The sequence below is a fragment of the Monodon monoceros genome, unplaced genomic scaffold (genome assembly GCF_005190385.1).
Source record: "Monodon monoceros isolate NGI ecotype Baffin Bay Population unplaced genomic scaffold, NGI_Narwhal_1 Super_Scaffold_13, whole genome shotgun sequence".
Classification (NCBI taxonomy): Eukaryota; Metazoa; Chordata; class Mammalia; order Artiodactyla; family Monodontidae; genus Monodon; species Monodon monoceros.
Genome location: NW_021703769.1, coordinates 30852869 through 30876430, shown reverse-complemented (window position 1 = coordinate 30876430; position 23562 = coordinate 30852869). Strand labels below are relative to the sequence as shown.

The window sequence follows — 23562 nt, the reverse complement described above, 5'->3', positions numbered from 1 at the left end:
ATTACATCACAAAGTGACAAGGAGATTAGTTATCTTACCCAGAATCTGAGGACAGGTCTTCTGGAGGTCTTATCTGAGACTGTTCTGAGATGTGAGTAGGAATTCTACAGAGGGTAAGGGAGGGCTTCTGAGGGCTGGGCAATATGGTTGGATTGTAAAGCACGTGTTTGGGTTATGGAAGGGGAGCTTAGAGAACAAGGCAGGACCGGGTTATGAAGGACCTTGTGCACTTTGTTGAGGTGCCATGACCTTCTTCTGTGCAAGGCAGAATGCCCTCAAAAGGATATGAATAGATTTGAAGGACTCTCAAAAACGAAGAACAGTAGATCCAAAACAGACTGTAGAGATCACTTCATTCTGCTTTCCTTGAAGAATCTGAAGTGTTTACAACCTGGATTGTTTCTGATACATCTGAAGGATATTCTCAAAAACCTGCCATATCTCTTTTCAACAGTCTTATACTTTGTCTTTTTCGTGTGCCTGTAAACTCTTGAGTACCTGGGCTTTTTGTGTGAGTGGGAAGGCAAAGAAATTCATCCCAGATAATTTTGAGCCACTTATATATTGTTGCTATGATACTGACAGACATATATGGAGTTCTTTTAAGACATGATAGAATCTCCTAAGTGGGTGTGGGAATGGTAGGAAGGAGGAAACTGGGCTTCCACAGGCAAGACAGCATGATTCATTCATTCATTCATTTATTCGGCTGATGCACTCAGCTCTGTTCTAGGTGCTGTGTGGGATACAAAAGAAGCAGAAATTCCAGTTCTTATCCCTGAGAAATCCATATTCAGCTTGAGAATACATGGAAGAAGAAGGCAATGTCAGCAAACTAAGACAGTGCGGTCTGATCTGTAGAGAGGTGTTAAGGACATTTCAATGGGATACAGGAGATCTTTGTGGATTCACAGTGTTGCTAGTTTTGAAGTGATAGACACAAATGTGTGGAGTGCAACTGGGGAAAATTCCATGCCTGAGGTAGGGTCAAGTACAGATGGATGATCTCATGTAGGAAGCCATTCAGGATAAGCACCCCAAATCTAGTAACTCTGAGACCATAGACAGAGAATCTTTGCTGGCATAGAAATTGCGTAGCAGACCAACACTCACCCACAAGCCCAGAAATTCTGTTACTTCTTGTCTTAGTCAGTTTGGGCTGCTAAAACAAAGTACCACAGACTGGGTGGTTTATAAACAATAGAAATTTATTTCTCAGAGTTCTGGAGTCTGAGAAATCCAGGATAAAGGCACTGGCAGATTTGGTGTCTGGTGGTGTCAGAGTCAACGCCTGGTTCCTAGATAGCTGTCTTCTCTCTGTGTCCTCACACGGCAGAGGATAGGAGGGAGTTCTCAGGAGTCTCTTTTATAAGGGTGAAGCCCTTATGACCTAATCACCTCTCAAAGGCCCCACTTCCTAATATTATCACATTGGGGGGTTAGGATTTTGACATATGAATTTTGTGGGGGACACAAGCATTCAGTCTATAGCACATCTCACTCTCCACCTCCAGGCACTTGGGCCTTGCAAATTTGGGCTGTATGAGACAGAAGACTCTGGAGCTAATAGCTGTGTCTTTATTACCTTTAATACTCACTCAAGGTGATCTGATAAAGCACCTCTTTCCTGAAAGATCTCTATAATTAGAAGTTGAAGCTACTCATCATATGAGTAGATGATGTGTATTCAAAGCTTAGATGTATATTCTTTTGCTAAACAAGAACATCTTTCCCTCCAAACATTTGCCCTAGTTTTTATGTGATTATCCACTCACTTGTTGATGGACATTTAAGTTTTCTCCAGGTTTGGGCTATTCTGAAGAGAGCTGCTATGGACATTTGAAATATGCAAGCTTTTTTATGAACATATGTTTTCATTTCTCTTCATTTCTCCTAGGTATACGAGGAGTGGGCCTGCTGGGCCATATGTTGAACTATTAGAAACTGCCAAACAGTTTTTCAAAGTGGTTGAACCATTTTTCACTCCCACCAGCATGGTAAGAAAGCTAGGAATGGGTTTTGATGTGCCTCACTCACGTAATTCTGCAGGTCTCAGCACAAACATCAACCCTCAGTTTTAATACTCAAGTCCCCTTTACTCATGCGTGACAGTCATCATATGTGAAATTAATTAATCATATTCATTGTTTAAGTCTGTCTCCAATATTGACCTGCTCTAAGCTCCTTAACTGTGGTCTCCATCACTGTATCCCCAAGGCCTGGCACAGATGCCCAGCACACAAGAGCAGCTCAGTAAATGTTTGTTTCCTAACAGGTTGGCCAGTGGGTGGAGTTTAGTGATCTGGCAGCTTAGCTGCCCTCCTTTTGGTTGGCACACAAGGTTCGTTGTGTTCTGTTCTCTGGTGATCATCCTGTTTCATTTCTCCCCTAATCACAGTGTATTTTAGAGTTATACCGGGCTGTCTGTAGTGTTCACACTTGTCACCTCTTTCTAGACCTTTAAGCCCTTGGACATATTATTTCTTAAAGGAGCACCCTCTGTGCTCCATTCTCTTACTTTCTAATGGACTCTACCTAAATCTCATTTCTAATGTCCCCAGGAGCAGATAATTTGCTCTCCTTTAAGCCCCATAGCAGACTCCCTGGCCCCTTTGAGCCTACGATATTTCCCCACCACTGTGACTGTGAACATTCCAAAGCAATATATCCTAAGATTTTGGGGAATCTCATTATAGCACATGTTTCCCCCATAAAATTCAGTAAAGTTTAATTAGAAAGCATAAATGACCACACTTTAGGTCTTGAATATGTACTCTGGGGACAGCCATTTATAAAGGTAGTGAAATAAATTCTGCCCCTAAATGAACTGACTCTGTTGTTATAATAGGACCAAGTGACATTAAGCACACATTTGTCTGAATCTGTAAAGTTGAGTGATCTGCTCAGACTGGCATCCCAGACATGAGAAGATGTCCCGGAGAGCATTTCTGAGGGCTCCAGCATCCCCCTTAGGAGGAGAAACATGTGAGGAAGGGGGTGAGGACAAGGGAGTCAGACAAGGGAGGACAGGCAGGATCCAAATGGAACACCTCAAACTCACCATGTGCCAGGTTTAACCTTCTTCCTTTTGCAGCCCTGGCTGCCTGAAGCCCATTCCCTACCCAGCAACTAGAGCCATCTTTCCATCTTTCTTTCTTTCTTTTCTTTTTTTTTTAATATTTATTTATTTATTTGGCTGTGTCAGATCTTAGTTGTGGTACGTGGAATCTTTCGTTGCAGCATGTGGGCTCTTCATTGCAGTGCGCAGGCTTCTGTCTAGTTGTGGTGCGGGCTTAGTTGCCCCGCGGCAACTGGGATTTTAGTTCCCCAACCAGGGATTGAACCGGCGTCCCTTTCATTGCAAAATGGATTTTTAACCACTGGATTACCAGGGAAGTCCCTAGAGCCATCTTTCTAAATGCAAGCCTGATACAGTATTCCTAACACCCTTCAGTGCTCCCCCTTACCTACACTCTCCTCAAAGCGTAGTCCATGAACCCATGGTGTTGCATCACTGGGAGCTGATAGAGCTGCAGAATCTTGAGCTCACCCACCCCAAACCTGCTGAAGCAGAGTCTGCATTTAACCAAGATCCCCAGTAAAGCTTAAGAAGTGCTGCCCTGTAGGACCAGCAGAATAAAGGAACTTTGTTGGTCTTGCCCCTCTTGGTTTCTAGCCTCATGGCATCACTCTCCACCATATGCCCCCACCATCCCTGCTGGACTGAACGACTTGCAGCTCCTTGTATGTGCCATGGTGTTTTTGGTTTTGGTTTTTGCAATAATACTGCCTCTTTCCTATCTTCTTCACCTCGGTACTCTCATTCATCTTTTCTGACTTGCCCTCTCTGGAAACATTTCTTGCTAGTGCCCATGCATAGCATACCACTTTCCCACACTGCTCAGTCATTATCCACTTCCCCATCAGACTGAAACCTGGAAGGCAGCAGTGGTGATTCATTCATTGTGGTATCTGCAGAGCTCCAGGGATGGTCAGGCATGTGATAGAGAGTCAATAGAGATTTATTTCTAACCGATCCTGAACTCCAGTGGAGGCCCATGTGCCATCTCTCTTCTGCTCTGGCCTGGCTCTTCCCAAGCCCACGCACCACTGGGTGTCAATCTGCATGTGGGGAGAGAGATCTAGAGGGCAATCTTCAATCATCTACAGCCCTCAACTTGAAATGACTTCAGCCCTGATTTTAGAGGGCTATAAAATGGCACATGGAGTGAATTAACATGTGTAAAGGTTACAAAGTAAACAAATTAGCTGTGCTGGAACCAGTCACAAAGGACTGTGCACATCTCTTCCAGCTCTGCAGTCAGCTAGCTGGTAACTTGAGACTAGCTCGGTGTATTAATCATGTTTTTAAAAATTCTCTATATTGTGATGTTTTGACATCATAAAAATACTTCTCTGGCTGGAGAGAGACTGCCCTCCCAAGGGCCAGCCAGTTGTTAGAGATAGCAAAAGGCTCAGCTGAGAGCAGTGGAAGCTGATCTCTATCAGTCCTGTGCTTTAAAGGGCTGGGTATGAAAAAACTAGAGAGCTCGACTATAGCCCAAAGTCCACTGAAATTATTCAAGCTAGCCAGTCCTAAACTGTTTACCCTGCCTTGCCCTTCCCAAGGAAACCCCAGTAAAAGCTTCTGACCTAGGCTCTCCCTTCTCTCCTGCTTCTGCTTCCTGACCAAAGTCTGGCATTCATTCTGTGACCCTGTGGTGGTGACAAGCCATGCCTCTCATTTCTAGGGAAAATGTGATCCATGACATTGACCCTTCCATGCCGTCACTCATCACCTTTATAAATTAAGACCTGGGCACAGAACACGAGGTCACTATTGGTAAATGGTACAAACCAGTGCTCCCCCCAACTCCCAGAGAGCTGATATAGCAGTTTACCTGTGGTTATATGTGTATGTGTTTATGCCACCAGAAAGTAAAGACCCCCAAAAGCAGGGATATTGCCTTACTTGCTAACCATTATAACTCCAGCACAGAGTAGACTGACACATAGTAGGAACTCAACAGATGTTTGTGGATTGAAGGCATGGATGAAACCACAAAATGTCCAAGATAAAGCAAAGAAGGACATTAGCTACACTGTTGAACATAAGTTAGGAGCTGAGATATTGCCCAGAGGAAAATTATCTGTAACTCTAAGTAAAAGCCATCTGCTAAGGCAGAGGGCCAGTGGCCTTGAAATATAAATGTGGGGACCCCACAGACAGGCTCAGGTCCTACCCTGAGAGTCTGGCAGCTGGACTTATGGAAACTTCCATCTGCACAGGTCAGTCTCCTCTTAGCTGAGAAGGGGCAGTTTCGCAGACCACACTACGTTTGAAATTCCCAAAGGAACTTTTTAGAATCTGCTCTTGTGACAATAAGCCCAGAAAAGCCCTTTAACTTTGGGTGGTTGGGGGCCCTCCCCACTTTGGCTATGCTATGCGGGCCAAAATCTGAGGGAAATCCACCAACCCTTTACCTCCTGCTCGCCTTCACTTTTTTCTCCAGGGGGACAGGTGATGATGTTGTTTGGCTTAGGCATGAGGAGGGATAAATGACTTTTATGAGATTCTAAAAGCGTTCTGGAACCAATTCCAGTGTGGGTTTTTGTGGGTGGGCAGATTTCCCCGCACATCCAAGCAATTCTCTGACACCAGCTGGGTGTCATACATAATTCAACTCAATTCTGACAGTATCTGCCTGGAGATAGAGTCAGATCCCACAAGTTAAGGGTTCAGTCCTACAAGACTGCCTGCTCCCCACCCTCATTTCAGATACCAATCTGAAGTCCATGCTGTCATCTATGCTTCTAACTGACCTGAGACAATAGATCTGATGTTGCAACCACCCCCTCCTTGGGCTCGATTAATTTACCTAAGTGGCTCACAGAGCTTGGAGAAACATTTTACTTACTAGATTACCAGTTTATTACAAAACAATATGATTCAAGGACATCTAGACGGAAGAGAGGGCAAGGCAAGGGATGGGGAAAGAGTGCAGAGCTTTCATGCCCTCTCTGAGTGCACCACGCTCCTTAAATCTCCACATGTTCACCAACAAGGAAGCTCCAAACCCATCCTTTGGGCTTTTTATGGAGAATTCATTACATAGGGAAGGTTGATTAAATCACTGGCATTTGGTAATTGATTCAACCTCCAGGCCCCTCCCTTCCCCAGAAGTTAGGGGCTGGGACTGAAAGTTCCAAACCTCAATTCAAAGTTCGTTCCCCTGGCAACCAGCCCCCATTCTTAGGTGCTTTCCAAAAGTCACTACATTAACATAAATCCAGTAGTTGTGGAAAGGGGCTTGTCATTAATAACAAGGCACCCATTTCACCTTTATGGCTTTGAAGTGATTTCAGGAACTGAGGAAAGAGAACTAGTATTATGACAAGATTGTTCTAATCCTATTGTTCTAATTCCTTAGGCAATTCCAATGGTTTGGTGAACCAGGAACCATGGATGAAGACCAAATATATATGAGAAATGGATTTGGTCATCTGAATGACCAGAATATGACCAAATATATTGATACAAAAGAGGCAGCAGGCCCCAAATGGAGTCACCTGTACTAAGCCCATGCCACCAAATTGAGACTTAGTACCTAAATTAATTACAATTTCAACCTCTCCTAGGAGTGGACCCTTAAGCCAGTCAGTCTGGAATTACCTGGTCAGCACTAGTAAGGTAATCTGCCTGTTAGACCCCTGCTGTCCCCTAAAGGAAGGTGACCTTGCCACAAACAATCCACTCTTTGCTAGTAACTTCCTTTTCCCACGCCCTTCTGTAAATAAACGTCTTCCATTTTGTACAGATCTTTGGAGCTCCTCTCTATCTGCTAGATTGGATGCTGCCTGATTCAAATTAATTTTTGCTCAAATAAACTCAAAAATTTTAACATACCTCAGTTTATCTTTTAACAATATATTTCTTATAAACCACAATATTACAGATGCTATAAGGTCCTTCATTTTGTTCTTGATTGCTAAGTAAACTTGAGTCAAAAGAGCCAGTTAAAAAAATTAGAAACCTGAATTATGGATTTGGAGATTCAAGGAGAAATCCAAGTGTTCAAGGAGAACACGGCTGATGTGGGTCCTGCCTAACCAGGACCTCACCCTGGACCCTTCCCTCTGCTTAGTCCTTGAACATCCCTCTCCTTGGTGTTGAGCCTTGTTTCTTGAGCCCAAAGCCCTGTTGGATGCTGATGACACCTCTGATGAGCCTGAGTGAGTAATTCTTCCCATAGATGGTGTCGACTGAAAAAAAACGTACAATGTGAGAGCTGTGAGTTAAGTTTTATTTGGGACAAAATGAGGACTGTAGCCCAGGAGACAGCATCTCAGAGAGCTCTGAGGAACTGCTCCAAAGAGGTAGTGGGGGAGGTCAGTATACATGTGATTTTGGCAATCAAGCACACATTTTGGCAGAAGTTTGCTGTTAGTCACGAGAAGCAGATGTCACTTTAGTGATTTTAGTGCTTTTCTAGATATGAGGAGATGGAAGAATTTGGGCTCGTAAAATTTTCTCCTGAAGATATCTAACTCTCTGAAGGCCCGTTCTGCCAGTTTCTCCCAGAGCAGAGTGCCTCGCTCCTGATCTCCACCCTGAACTCCCCTCAGGGTGTGTTGAAGGTCAGCAACTGCAGTGGCTAGTGAGTTAATCCTTGTAGAGGCAGATAATAAGTGACAATTTTTAGTTGGCAATGGTCTTCTCCTAGCAGTCTCCCCAACCCCCCGAACCTCTCACCCTCACCCACCTCCATCTATCCAGGGAGACCAGCTGTGTTAGGTCCTCTGGCCCTGACCTGTTTCCAGCTTCCTTGAGTTCCTTTCTGGCCTTCTGCCAACTTCCTTGTATAATTTAAGGCCAAGCCTATTGGAGTTAAAACAATTTGTATTGTTTAAGACGGCAATGCTTTCCCACAGAAAGATTTGGGAATTCCAAGGGAAGACCAGGGAGAGGGTGGATGAATGGAGATAAAAATTCAGACCAGATAGAGGGAAGCATCTTGGGGATGCAGTGACACTTAGGTATTGGAGGATAAGCTTTTTTGGGGGGTCAGCTCTGGCCTGGGTGCAGCTTCCAGGAAGGTCCTTTTGGAAGTGGGGTGGTCAGTCTGAGGCCTCTCATGGGCCCAGGGGAAGGCTTCCATTTGCCAAGGGAAGCAGTTGAGTCTGTTTTTCTGGAGCAGGCTTTTGATGGGATGGGCCAAGAGATGTCTCAAAAACATAGCACCTTATTTCCATTTTGCAGGTGTCTGTTGTTCCCAGGAGCAGGGAAGTTTGGCTCCCTTCTCTTCCTCCAGGAAAGCTGGGTGCCCAACTGAAACAGGCTCTCCTACCAGCAGTGAGGATAAGAGAAGAACGAGCCCTGTGCTGTGTCTGACTGCATGGGCTTGGGGCAGAAAATGTGAACACACAGGTGCTGTCCTGAGCTGGGCTTGTCAGAGGTCTGCTCTTCAACTGAGCAGCACCTGAGCTTTCAACTGGGGAAACTGAAACTTGTCATGATGCCATATCTGTGTAAGCCTTCTTGATTACTCACCTGGCATGTGTGGTCTGCTCATGTGTTACCACTGCCTGCATGTGGGCACGTAGGCCCCACTGTCAGCATTTCAGGTGAGACCCTGGCAGACTCCAGAATGTGCCACAGAGCAACACATCGGCATCTTACGGCATCCCTGTCCAGCCATATACAGCACATGAAGAAAAGGTAGAGATTAAAGATGTGACCAAACCGAAGGTGCAAAGTAAGGCCAAGGGTCCACTTTGGGCCACTGCCCAAAGCCAGTCACTTGTTATCAGAAAGCTTGAGGTAGAGGGTGTGGGCAGCTCAAGACAAACTCATGGCACTACCTGGGACACACCTCGTTAGGACCAGAGGGTGGGGTTTCTGAAGATTGCCAGTCACATCCTAAGCCAGGTGGGGTGTGAGGGGCTCCAGGGGATGCTGATTGTCTGCCCAGACAACTCAGAGGAAAGGAGTAGTGTGGACTATTTACACTGTGTGCTCGATTCCCGCTTGTTCTGATTTTTATGACCTAGAGAGCATTCTTGCTGGAATGCAGATACTTGCATTTCTTATTTTACTGCAAATTAATAAAAAGGCCGCGACCAAACATCACACTATGCCTCCCCTGACTGTTGGGGAGTGTGGAGTTGTGCAAGCACACCACTCTCTGAGCCGGAAGCCTGCACACGTTCCGCCTGCTTTCCAGATGTTTTGGGCCGAGGCCAGGTGTAGGATGGAAATTGCTAACAGCTTTAGAATTTTCAAATGGTCTTTATGGTCAGAAATTAGTTGAGAAGGTTTAGGTGTGTCGTGTGCAAAGTAGGGAAGATGCTCAAGCACCATTTGTGGAAAAGGCAGTTGCTCTTACTTAAATGAAAGTCTTACATGTTAGCACCATACATGGCAGGGGGAATGCGAAATGCTCCAGCTATGTAGGAACATAATCTAGTCATGTCTAGAAAAATTTAAATTACACACAGCTTTGTTCCAGAAACTTTCACGTGTAAATCTATTCCACGGAAATAAAAGTAACAGACTGCAAAGTTGTCTGTACAAGGATGTTTATTGTTTGCAGTGGTGAAAAACTGGAAACAACCTGAAGGTCCGTCAACAAGGAAATGATTAAATCAATCCTGGTCTATTCCATGGGACGGAACATTATGCAGCATTCTAAAAGGACAGGTTAACTAACTAGATAGCTGTTGCACTGGAGCAAGGGTCATGACTCAGCGTTAGAGAGGCAAATTGCAGAGGATTAAATGTGAGATGTATGATCACAGTATTTTTAAAAGGAGCAATCAAACAAAAAACTCTGTCCTACATATCTGAGCACAAGGAAAGTGTGGAGGCTACATCTCAGGCAGGAAGGAGGGTGGGTTGGGGAAGGCAAAGGGGGAGGGAAGAAACCCCAAATCATAGAAAATGAAAAAAGCATAGAATAAAGTTGAGCAAACATTTAGAATATACAAGCTCACTTACATTATTATTGCAAATATGTACATTTGTATATGCCAATGGTAAGGACTAGGAGGTTATAGGGCAAAATGAGAACCCTGACAATCAGATGCTGGGACTGTGGGCAATGTTTTGGATTTCTGTTGTAATTTTAGTGTCACTTTTACAATAAACTTACATTAAAATAATGAATGCTCAGAAAGGACAAGAAATCAATGGTTGGTGAAATTATTCACATTTAAAATGACTCTGTCAAGAATAATTCAGAAATCCTTCGTAGTCTTGCCCATAGTAGGCACCAGACAACCCTTTGCTAAAGTGAAAACTAGACTCACAAAGCCTTGATTTGATCTCATAATTCATCAACATGAACAAGGATGTTCAAACACATACGGAGTCAATTAAAAGTTCCTTAAATAAATTTTGCATTTGAATCACTATATACCAATTCACTACATGCCCACTTAAATCTGGTTTCTGGAACTATTAATGAAATGAGAAAAGACAGGAATTATAGAAAATGTACTACATCATGGCCTGAGTGTTTTCACATAAGTAATGAAGTCATTTTGCTTATGAGGCTGTGTGTGCCCTTGTAATTAAACTCAGGAGAGCTGGGACTTGAAATGTCAACATCAGCCTATAAGTACTTGTTCTTTCTGTTTTTATTGCTATTGTTATTATTAAAAAATTGACATGTAGGAAATAACCTGTATGTGTTCTGGACTTTAGTCTTGGTCTCTGGTCTAGAACTCACCAGGATTGTGGAAGATGGGCACCGTGCTAGCAGCACGAGAGCCACGGAGGTAGGCGTTCCTCATGTGCTGTCAGGGGTGTGCGGCAGGTCCCTGCACACCCTGGGGAAGGTGCTCCACTGGGCTGCCTGGCTCCCAAGTCTTCCACCCACTTTCTATGTTAAAACCTTCCAAATGTATCCTTGCAAAGAACACTGATTAGCAGTGGAGGTTCAGGACATGAGGTACCATTATCAACACTCACGTTTTAAAATACTTAGGATAGATTGTCTGACAAGGCACATTTTTTCACCCTTACAGGCAATTGATAATATTCAGCAACTTTTATCTCCAAATACGGTTCAACAACTCTTGGGGGTGGTCTCTGAGCATACTCCCAGAGGGCCTGTGGGGTATCTTTTAGAGCATTAGAGTCATTATTCTTATTTAAACTGTATTCATATTTTGTCATATATACATAGTTTAACTAATGATAAGTAGAGGTGTATCTGCTCTTGATTGTGGCATGCATGAATTCTTGTTCTTCCGAAAGACATAGTTTCTTTTTAACCTTTCTGTCAAGGCATTGTTTTTTTTGAAGCTGTAAGTGATTCACAGAAATGATGGCTCCTTGCCAAAGTGGCAGTAAAAGAACGGCTAGAGATTTTATCGAGTACCTGTATAAAGGGAGTATATTTAAAGATGCTCATATGCATGTACCTTAAAACATGCACACAGGGTTGGGGGAACATTAGAAAGCAAACATGCTATTTAGAAATAGTTTCTTAAACACATGGACTATTTCAGAGATGGGAATAGAAAATACTTATCCTTCTGGAGAAAGAACATCTTTGTGCCATAGGCACATCCTGCGAGTAGATCTAGTCTACTCAGAATCAGCTTGGCAGTACTTCAAGGAAAGGAAATATGGGCTTACAAGGAAATATGGGCTTTTGTCTAGCTTTTATTTCTATTTTAGTTTAATTCCTTTATTATATCTTACTTTAATTAAACTAATTAATCAACTTCCATGCAATAAGGTATCAAATACATGGCCATCAGCGTCAGTCTTTTCATATTTCCAAAAGTGGGACTGTAGAGAGCAGCAAATCTGGGGTTAGACAAGCCAGGGTTGAATTATGGCTATGACATTTTCTAGCTACTTTACTACTTTACGTCTTGGAGTTTCAGTTTCCTCATCTATACAATGGGAATAACACCTACCTCTAAGAGTTGTTGGGAAGTATTGTGGAGTGCTTGGCACAGTCCCTGGTGCATTCTTTTATCTGCTTACCAAATATTTATTGCATGATACGGTGTGCCAGATGCTCCACCGGAGCTGAGAATGCAGTGATGAACAAGCCACCCTCAGGTAGAGCCTGGAGAGAATTGATGCCCACACATTTATCAAATACAAACAAGAACCTGAGTGAATACTTGGGAATGTTATTTGAAGTGCTAAAGAATCAATCACTGCTCTTTGGTACCTTCAGAACATGTGGGGGTTTGGGGCTTGGGGAGAAGAACTGAGATAACTCCCTCATGGTTTGCTCACCCACACTCATCTCTGTGGCTACCAGCCTGCTTGCAAACTTACTTCACAATAAACCAGATGAAAACCAGCAGGCAGAGCATCATGGGCTGGTCCAGAGTGACCCGAAGTCCTGCTCCCCTTTCCAACCAAAAATCACACTGTTTGTTGGAGCAGAGCTCCCTGATCAGCTGCCACAGGACCCGCTGGTAAAGATTGTTGCCTTGTTTCTCGCGGGACAGTTCCTCCTGGTTCACCGCCTGGGTGGCATTGATGCAGCTGGTGACAAACTTCTCCTTGGTGACGTTGGCCTCAGAGCAGCCATTGTAATGGATCCCATCAGGGAACTGCCAATAGTTGGCCTCGTAGTACCTATTGCCCTCAGCTCCGAAGTTGATATCCAGCTTTCGGCCTTGCTTGATGAAGGCCCCTGGGCGGATCTCTGCAGTGTGGGCCTCTGTGACCTGGGAGGTACTTGGTAAGGCCTTCCGGTTCCACTTGATTCTGTGCTTTATGCCTCTCGCCTTGACTGAGGACAGCTGGCTGAAGAGCAGGACGCAGACAATGGCCAACCAGCATCCACCCAGATGCTTCCTCATTGTGTCAGAATCTGCAACAGAAAAGGCTGGAGCAGTTAACTTCCCCAGTGGGGTTCCCAGTCTCCCCTGCGCCCTCCCACATGTAGGAGATTCTATGAGAGGAATGGCATTCTTGCACCCTTTACATTTTTCTGGAAACATAATTGTTTTCCCAGGCTTGGGCTGCACAGGGTTAAGTCAATTCAATACCAAGTTTCTTGCTTTTGCCTGAAATTACATCCATTCAGGACAGTGATCTTGGTTTTCTCAGACAGATCAGAAGCTGCAACAGGCAACTTGATTATTCATAGATATCCTTTCCAGTCGTACCCTGGGGACAGTGTGGCCCCACCCTCCCCCCTCAACTAGTTTCTTATTGCACTTACTACGTGCCAGCCACTGACATTGCCTAACGTAATTCTCACATAGGGTAGGTACATTATTACCCCCACTTTATAAAAGTTGTACTGGGATTCAGAGAAGTTAAGTAATTTGCCCAAGGCCACACAATAGTGGGTGGCAGATTTGAATCCAGCTCTGTCTGATGCTGTTCCCATGTGCCCACTTGCCATGCCCCACTGCCCTTCTGGGCTGCTGGAGGGGATGGTGCTCGAATTTTGTGCTTTTGACTCACTGGGCATGAAGGGCAGCTCCCATAGCCCCTAAGCTAAGTGAATAGCAGGGCCTGTGAGGAATTTCAGAGGAAATGAGATGACAGGGAAGACAAGAGGGCTTGGGGAAACACTGAGAGTCAAGGTGGCCCCAGGGCATCTGAAAGGCTGCTGATGACCTCAGGAAATATCCCTCCCCCTTAAGCCCCCCAATCTGGTAGTTCGTCACATCTGGTTCCTGAACTTACAATAGTTATTGTGGAAATCCACCTCTCAAGGTCAACTGTTCAAGGCACTCCAGCACCTGGACCTTTGTCCATGTGGATCAGGGATACAGGAAGAGCTACTACAGCAGAGCATGCTTAGGCTATCTTCTAGAAGATTTACTGTGTCCATGAGTACCAGAGCTGGTGGAGGTTGAAAAGTTAGCTTGCTTAGGCCCTAACACATCCTCCCTGCAGTATTCCTAAAAGTGATTAGTACTTCTCTGTTAAAATGTTCAACTCTAGTGTGACACTGGTTCTTATGCAGAAAAAGGGGCAAAATGTAACCTAAGTGCACACCCAGGCTCCCCTGGACTCCTGCAAAGAGACCTCTGCTGACTTCTCTTTACTTGCAGGCACTGCCCCAGGGTGGGTACAAGTGTGCCAGGCAGCAGCCTGAGCACCCAGGCTTCCCGCATCCACCCCTCACTTTCCCCCATTCACAGTGAGCTCAGATGAACTTTTTCCAAAGAGATCCAAGCGTGAAGCAAACATTCATTAATCTCCTAAACAGGGGCTACACCCATGTCATCAGCCCATACCCCTTGGTAGGAGAAATCTTAAATAACAGTAATAATATAAATTATGGGTGCATCAAATTAAAAAATAAAAGCATAGAGATCTTGAGAAAGAAATTAGTCTTCAGAGGCAAGGACTTAAAAGCAAAAGAAAATCCCAACCAGCCAACCCTAAACTAGCATTTTATTGTAGGACCAAAACATAGGCAAGAACACCAGTGATGTCTGAACATTCTCACAAGTGTCCCCAGATGTGGGACCCATCCCAGGAGGCAAGAGTAAAGAAATCACTGCATGGTTTACAGTCTGATTAAAAATAAACAACCTTGGCCACAAAAATGGAATGCACACGCAAACTCTGCCCCCCACATACCTTGGGATCTCTCTGGGAGTGCAGTGCACCTCTGGAGCCACGGGTGCACTGTCGTCTTGCACACCTCCTGCACACACTCCTGGGTCTGCCCGGCTATGTAGGAGCTGCAGGGGGAGGTGCATTCCTGTTGCTTTCCAAATATGGGAGACCTTCCCTCCCTGGCATGACCAATCAGGGGTTCCCGAGTGCTTCTTTGCCTGGAGACAGACAGACCCTTTCATTACTCTTTATTAATAAACACCATGTGAAGAACTTGATGAAGTCCAGAAAGACTTGAGAGGTATCTTTTATTTATCTAAGTTATTTATTTAAAATATTTTATACTTACTATTTCTGGTTGATTATAAAGGATATAAATGAACAGCCAGATGAAGAGGTACATAGGGCAGATCTGAAGGATTCCAAGTACAGGAGTTCTCATGGATTTGGGGTACACAACTCTCCCCGAATGTGAGTGCATTCACCAACCTGGAAGCTCTTTGAACCCCATGCCAGAAACTGGGAACAAACCAAATATAATAAAAAATGCTTCTCTCACTCCTATCACTCAGGAAATGACAAAGTTTTAGCAGCTCTGTGCCAGGAACTGGGGATGAAGATCAAATATATATTTCTTATTATATCACAGTGTCACAGCTGTACAGATGAGTGGCTGCATCTGTCCAAGGAGTCTGGTTAGGGCTATTTTTAAGACTGATATTTGGAGAGGTGTCTTTTAGAATGAAATGAAAAGTGTTAGAAGGAAAATGTTTTTCCTTCAATATCTACAAGAGGGTATTTTAACAAATCTTTCTGGATATGCATACTATCCTGCACCTAAAGACCAGTTTCAGAAGCCAAGGCGCCTTTGCTGGGCAGCCTCTGTGGGAAGGGTCATGCTGGGAAGAGGGTGAGAAACCAGCTGGACCACATGACCCACAGCCCAGAACCACAGGGAGTGAGGGACCAGTTTTCTTGGAGGAGCTTCCATGGAAAAGCAGGGCTAATGTTGGGTGGAAGATAAATGAGAGGACTCTCCAGGACTTTGAGTTGCTGGGGCCATGAAGAAATGCTTGAAACAATGAATTATTCAAAAGGCCGAGTTGAAGGTTTATGGAAACCCAGGGGACAGAGACAGAGGAAGACGAAACCCACACCGTTCAAAGATGGTGCGGGCTGAGAGCGGATTTCCTCAGAGTGCCTCCCTCTCTAGTGGTGCCCAAGCCTAGCTGGGAGGGAGCCAGAGGATCTGCCTTTCTTGGCACCAGGAGCTGTGCATAGTTATCGGGTGAACGCACAGAAGGGACTAAGGTGTCCGTGTTACAATCATTACTGCAACGCCAAATCAAAAGTGAATTCTGGAGGTGAGATTGGAGTGAGATTTACCTGTAAATAGAATATGATCTTTACCCTGAATATGACCCTATCAATGGTTTCCAAATTCACTTCAAAGCCCTCTTTTAAACCACATTAAGTTGTTGCTTCTGGGATGACCAGCAGATGACGCCAGAAGAGTTTACAAAAACTTTTCACCCTGGAGGAGGGAAACCCCAAATCGAATGCTGTCCCTGCAGGGCTTCCTCTGCTCTAGGTGGATTTTTGGCCTCCACATGGGCCTTTCTTTCTCCCCTGCCTCTACTTTTAAAATTTATCTGATTTTCCTCTCTTAAAAAAAAATTTTTTTTTCATTTTCCTTCTAGAATCATAGACATTTTGGTTTTGTGAACATACACATACACACACTATTAGTAGTAGAAACTTAGTAGAAACTATTTGCAAAATGCAGAAGAGAGGAAGAAAAAGACTCTCAATATTTTGCTACCCCCAGAGACAAGGGTCAGTACACGTTTGTTCAACACAATAGATGCTTAGGGTAATAATTAGGTTTGGGATGTTTAGAGCTGGAAAGGACTCAGAATCCTCTAGTGCAGCTCCTTCACACTATAAGGGCATGGGGCCCAGATAGGCCCAAGGTCACACAGCCAGGAGGCTGTGCTGCCCCTGCAGATCCATTGCCCTGTTCTGTACTCTGTGTACTGTCCACCCTGCCTGTCCCCATCTGGTGCAATCACCTCCATGCCCCCTCCCCTTCAGGCCCTCTTCATTCCCCTTCTTTCTATGCCCTTCCAGAGGAGGACTTTGCCCACAGTGTAGTGGGAGGTTGGTTTAGAGCTGATGAGGCTGCAGATTCCTCCTGTTAGTGAACACAAGACTGTTCTCAGAGGCACAGAAGAGTGTAGAGGGCTGTGAAATGTTTGAGAAGATGGGAGGAGCTCTGGAAGCTGCAAACAAGCAAGAAAATTGTTAACCAGATGCAGAGAGTACAGAACTGCTCCAACCCTGCCTGGCACCTGGCTCTCACCTGTAAAGATGAACAAACAGCCAAGGAAATAGTGAGAGAACATTAGTTTCTTCAAATGAGCTGAGAGGCCAGAGCTGAGTAACTTGTGTCTTCTGGCATCGATAATTATAGTAGGAAAATAACTGGATGTAGATGGTCTTTGAGAAAACTGGGAGAATGAGACTGATTCCACAGTGTTTGGTGCTCCATGACGCAAAGGACTGTGACATATTTCTCTCCAACATGAATAATATAAAATTATGTGGATTAAAAAAAAAGCAACAGGGAAAGACTGAGTTCTAGAATGCATGAATGGATCATTATTATAGCAAATCCTTGTTTGATTAGATCTTGGACCTTTCTGAAAACATTTAGAAATAAATAAATTGATCGTTAAGATAGGAAATGCCATGGCAAAACAACTGTATCCAGAAAGGTTAGTGTGTGGGAAGATCACCCACCATATCTTGGCTTCTTGAAGATTTATCAAGTGTCTGTTATGTGGGAGAGCATAGAGATGAATAAGGCAGGTAACGTAGCTCATGGCCTAGTGGTAGAGAAAGAATTGAAATGTGTTTTGGAATAAAATACTTACTAGATAGCTGTGTAGCTGTCTAAACAGCCACGCTCAATATTTTCTTTTTATTGAAGTCTACTATACACACAGAAAGCTGAACATATCCTAAGTATACAGCATTATGTAGTTTTACAAATTGAATACACCCATGTAACACACACCAAGATTAACAAGATGAACATGGCAAAGCTCAAAGCCTCCTATCTCTCCATCAGGTCACTGCCCCTCCCCTATACTGACCACTGTCCTGACTCCTTACACCACAGATTAGTTTTGCCTGCTTTTGTACTTCATATAACTAGAATTACATAAAATACAATCTTTTGCATCTGTCTTGCTCAAATTACATGTGAGATTCACCCACATTGGGTGTAGTTGTAGCTTGTTCATTTCATTGTGAGACTTCTCCATTCCCCTGTTGGTGGGCGTTTGGGTGGTTTTGGCATGAAGAGCACTGCCATGAACATTCTTGCACATGTCTTTTGCTGGACCTGTGATCACCTCTCTGTTGGATGTATACTCTGATAGGTAGACTTGCTGGGTCATAGCATATGCCTACGATCAGCTTTTATATTCTTAGAATTTCTATTATTGCCTTGTGCAAACCTTAAATATCACCTTCCTCTATGGCTTGCTCACTCTTCCCAAGCACAGTTAGGGGTCTTCACGTGGGTTCTCATAGCACTTGGCACATAGCCAGCTAGTCATCTGGAGCATTCCCTTGCTGTTCATATGTTCAGCTGAGCACACAGAAGTTGAAGGACTGTGTTTCATCCGCATCTCTTTGCCCCATATCTAGCACAATGCCTAGAATCCAGATGCATCTAGATTCCCTTTATCTCTTCCTTATCAGTGGCCTGGTTGAGGACACGGTTGTCAGAGCTGCACATAGATCAAAGCTGCCAAGGTGGGCTGTGCACCAGAGGGCAGGCTCAACACTCCAAATCGCAGCAGGTCCGGATATATAAAGGCAGCAAGAGGAAATTTAACAAGGATAAATGCAACAGTTTTATAATTAAAAAAAAAGAAAATCAAGGGCAGCATGGTGAAGACCTGTCATGGCGGTAGTTGAAACTCCATGGCAGACAGTTGTCTAGAAGAGCAGTATGAGGCACAGGGTGAGCAAACACTTGCAGAGCATAGGCTGCACTAATCAAAAGGTCATTTCCTCTGCAGTCTCTGCCCTTCCCTGCTCAGGCCACAGCTGGTGTTTGGAGCTGGGCTGTGGGGGATTGATTCAGGGCAGGGAGGTGGGAGGAGTGGGAGGGAGTGAGTGAGGGTTGAGAAGTGAGGAATTCCTTCGTGGCACATCAGGGATCACTGAAGGCAATTACTCATCTTGGGCATCACTAAATGTTTGTGGAATAGGATGCTCATAAGTAAGAAGATAGAGAACCACTGAAGATTTAGAGCAGGGGTAACAGCATGAAGGCTTTGTTTTAAGTTGATCCAGAAAGGACTGGACTGGGAAAGGGCTGAAACTTCCACCCAAAGATTCTAAGAAGGGCAGAGGATGCCAGACTAAGCCACCATGTTGAAGTTCCTCATTCAGCCTCCCACCACTTTTCTCATGTTTTTGTAAAGCATAATAATTAAAGCATAATTTGATCTGTGGTTTGTCTTCTCTCCCTAATATGCAGGAAAATGTCCAAAAGGAGAAAGGCCTTCCCCAGAGTGAGGTTACCTGGAGCAGGTGAGAGGGGCCATGTACTGTGTCAGGGCAATGACACCTTCATTATCCACAGTGCCCTTCATTCTCAGGAGGGACCCTGGGGATGCTGCAAAGAGAGCGAGTGTGAACTCGAGACCCAGGTTCTCATTCCCACGCTGCCATTCTCTGCCTCTGGTGGCTTCAGTTATCATCCGTCAGAGGAGACCTTAGCCTTCTCTGTCATGTAAGCAGAACTTTGTCTCAGAAAACAAATGGCATCTTTGGGGCAGGTGGAAGTTCACACTGAGAATCAGTTTTCACATCTGTGCAAGAGGTATCACTCTGCCCCACCCCACCCCCATCCCCAACTAGGGCTCATCAGACACTGCTTGGCACTGTTGGAATCACAGAATTCAATATAAATCTTTTGCCTGAAATATTATAAAGGGAAGTAAGCTAAGGTCTAAGAGCTGCTTTGAGTGCATGGGCATGTGTTAATTATTGGCCTGCTAGAAATACTAATGAAGGATTTACTGCTATGAAGGCAACTAACAAAGGCTGAAGAGGTTGGTTCCAAAGGCTGGGTCTGTGATGGCTTTCAGCCAGGAGAAAATCAAAGCACTATCAAGACAGTTCACATTTGGTGGGGAAATTAGTGGTCAAGCTGCAGAGCTTATCAAACTGGACAATGCAGGAAGAGGTCACTTCTTGATATTAATGGCTGTAGGGACCAGACTCACCAGGAGATGGGAATGAGGGACCCAACACTGTAAAGAAAAGTATTTACTGAAGTATAACATGAGTACAGAAAAATGTACATTCATAAGTGCAGGATTCAAAAAATTTTCACAAACTGAACAAACTTTTGTAACCAACAGAACATTCTAAGCCCTTATGCCCACCCCCACCACCCACCCAAATGGCACCCACTGTTCTGACTTCCAATGCCCAAGCTAGTTTCGCCTGCTTTTGTATTGTATACAAATGGAATCATGCACTACGTGCTCTTTTGTTGCTGGTTAGTTTTGCTCATCATTATGTTTGTGACATTCATCAGTGTTGTTGCCTAGAAGTGTTATTTTTCAATTCTCATTCCTGTATGATATATGGCTATATAAGTAGGCCACAGTTTATTTATCTCTTCACCTCTTGATGGATATTTGGGTTGCTCCTCATTTGGAGCTATTATGAATTCAGCTGCTTTGAAAATTCTTATGTACATCTCTTGGTGAACATAGCTCTCATTCTTGTTGGGCAAACCCTCAGTGACAGAGAGGCTGGGTCATCGAATAAGTGTCTTTTCAGTTTTAGTAGAAGCTGCCAAGCAATTTGCCAAAGTTGTTCAACCAATTTAGATGCATCTGCATAAGAGGTCTCCGAGGTTCCTCTTGCATCTGCTGCATGCCGGCCCCTCTGTACAGGAGACTTCTTTTAATTCTTTGCACCATTGTAGGAAAGGTGCTCAATGGAGAAATTTTGTTGTGTTGTTTAAATAAACAGTAACAACAGTTTGGTAAGTTATAGTAGAGCTTAGAACAAAGCATAAAGGTTAGGGGAGATTAGGCCTAACTTCGTCCTGCTAGTTGCAGGGGTTCTTAACCTGGAAGGGGGCTGTCCATGGATAGAATTTGGAAGATACATGAACTTAGGAAAAACCATCACATCTTTATTTCCACTAACCTCTACCTGAAATGTAGGCTTTCCTCCATGAAAAATGTAGGTAGCAGACATAGTAGCATTATTGTACTTGCGACCATAACCCACTAGAATCACAGATGTTTTCAGGTCACATTACAGGTAGGGTGGCCAACTGTCTCAGTTTACCAGGGATTGAGGGGGCTCCCAGGACATGGGAATTTCAGTGCTAAAATGGGAAGTATGGGGCAAATCAAGACAAGTTGGTCACCCTAATTCCAGGTTTAGCAAATCTCAAAATATCCCTTACACTTATCACTGTGAAGTCATTCGGCCCACTAGTAGATCTTATTTAGTGAGTTTTAGATATTTACATTTAATCAGTGTAAAAATGTTTTGATAACTCTATTTCAGCATAATTGGTTTCCTATGTAACCTCTGTATTTTATGCATTTAAAGCCATTATTCTGAGTAGGGTCCGTATGCTTCATCAGACTCACAAAGTGGTCTGGCAGGGATAGACATTTCAGCTGGGTCTTGATGTATAAACAGGAGTTTGTCAGGTGGAGGGGGGCAAGGAGGACATTTCAGGTGGAGGGAACAGCATGAGAAAAAGAATGGAGCCATCTTGAGAGTGCCTCTAAGGCACAATAAGGTAAGACTTCATGATGTGTTTGAATATACCTTTAAAAATTATTCTTGGGGTAGTGATGGTGGTAAGCTGTGATTGCCAGTATGAAACAGCCCCTTCGTTCAGTGTGTATGACGATAGGTACCAGGCAAGGGTTATCAGAGTGCAGAGGAAGTGGTGATCATTGCAGTGGAAGTCTGCAGATAAAACTGTCTGGAAGGAAGACAATGAGACTAGCTTTTGGAGGGAAGTGAGGATGGGCAGGGGGTAGTGTCTTATTTCAGGTGTGCCAATGGAGGACCAGATTGCCACTGAGAGGGCTGTAGGGAGGAAGACACAGAGAGGGACAGTTGATGTCTTTGATGTTCTTCTGGATTTCTTTCACAACTGTTTCTGCCCTGCAAATTTTTTTCATCCAACTCAGCTTTATGGTCTGTAGGAAGGGCTAGCACTGAACAATGCATTCTCTTTTCTAGCCCTGGATGATGGTCACTGCCAGGGGAACAATCCGCCCAGCACAGATATGTCTCTACTAGCAGTTCACACTCCATATCCAGCTCTACAACAGATGTCTTGACTTCAAGAGTTGACCAGGTCCTCTCACCCCTTCACTTTAGTTGCCATATGGAAACATTTAGAATTTTCCAACTGGACATGAACCAATACTCCTCTTATATTTTCTGATCTCCTGACCTCAAGTGGAAGTGACATATAGGTATGAAATGACACACAGGAAAGGAGGATCAGGTATAAACTTGGGAGGGAAAACCAAATAGAAGGAGAACCAATGGAGGGAAAGCCAAAATATCACATGCATTATTCAGATGGGTTCTTAAGTGATATAGCAAGGCCCCTGAACAGGGCAAGCAGGTCAAGGTGAGTAAAACAGGGCTGTAATGTGGGCAGCTCAGAAGCTAAGGCTCATATTGAAGGCCTCCATTTCTCAAGGCCTGGTATTCACACCACCCAGTCTTGCCAAAGACTTAGCTCATAGCATGAGAGGGTGTGTCCTTATTCATCTGTGTAACTTCCCTACTAGGTGGAGAGGAAACAGCTGGGGCCACATCTGCTGGGCAGATTGAGAAGTCAAGAGGAAGGCCATCTTTGGGGAAAAGTGTAAAGTTTCCACCAGGTGGATGAAAGTTGTTGAAACAATTTGTAGGAGGAGTAACTTGTAATGTAGTAGAAAAGGCAATCATCACAAAAACTGGTGCACGAAACAACTTCCAGGTCCTTCATTCATTTTTCAAAGACCATAGCTTTTTCTTGAGGAAATTTTAGTATTTAATGCTGAGTAAAGGGGGTCGAATTTTCTCCACATACAGGTAACAGATTTATTTCACCTGGTAACAATTCTTTCAACTCTTGACACCGGCAGGTCCTCTACAATAACATATTGCAGGAGGAGCAAGCAGGTTCAATCACTCTGTGGTTAACTATTGTGGTGCTCACCTTTTTAAAGGCCAAGAACGTTGTATTACATCTTTCAGCTTTCATTGATTAGGCTTTGATTCTGTGGCCAGAAAAGGCTTTGGACCCAAGGCTATTAGGAGAATAACAAGTGGGCTGAAATGTTCTTATAACAATTAAATTTCAAACAAGTGCCCGAACCTCCCTCTACCCTCTCATCACTTATATTCTTAGGTAGGTAATTCTATGCTTAAAAAAAGTTTCATTGAGATATAATTCAAATACTATGGAATTCATCATTTCACATTGTACAATTCAGTGATATTTTGTCCATTCACAAAGTTGTTCATTGTCACTATCTTATTCCAGAATATTTGTATCACACCAGAAGGAAACCCCACGTTCAATTGCAGTCACTTCTCATTACCCCCTCTCTTCAATTGCTGGCAACGAATAATCTACTTTCTGTCTCTATGGATTTGCCTATTCTGGATATTTCATATAAATGGAATCACACAATATTTATACTTTTGTGTCTGTCTTATTTCACTTAGCATCATGTTTTCAAAGTCCATTTACATTGTAGCATACATCAGAAGTTCATCAGCCTTTTTATGGTTTACACCCATTACCCTGGAGAACACAGGTGCTCTTCCATTTGATATTGTGGTTTGACTATTGCAAACTAGGGGACGCTGAATAAAACAATGTTTCTGTTGTTCAAGTACTCTTCAGGTGATTTTGTCAAAAGCAAGTC

General features: G+C 43.9%; 1 protein-coding gene across 1 annotated transcript; it reads right to left on the bottom strand.

Annotated features, from left to right (window-relative positions):
- Nucleotides 1-12300: 12300 nt before the first annotated feature.
- On the bottom strand, nucleotides 12301-14619 carry PRND (prion like protein doppel). Its single transcript, XM_029221920.1, has 2 exons — nucleotides 14582-14619; nucleotides 12301-12848 (listed from the first exon to the last, which is right to left on the bottom strand). The coding sequence occupies exon 2, from the start codon at nucleotides 12835-12837 to the stop codon at nucleotides 12301-12303; it is 537 nt and encodes a 178-aa protein (XP_029077753.1). The 5' UTR covers nucleotides 12838-12848; nucleotides 14582-14619.
- Between the last annotated feature and the right edge of the window lie 8943 nt (nucleotides 14620-23562).

Excerpts from the sequence above, each read along its gene's own strand:
- PRND (XM_029221920.1), bottom strand. The coding sequence starts at position 12,837 with ATGAGGAAGCATCTGGGTGGATGCTGGTTGGCCATTGTCTGCGTCCTG.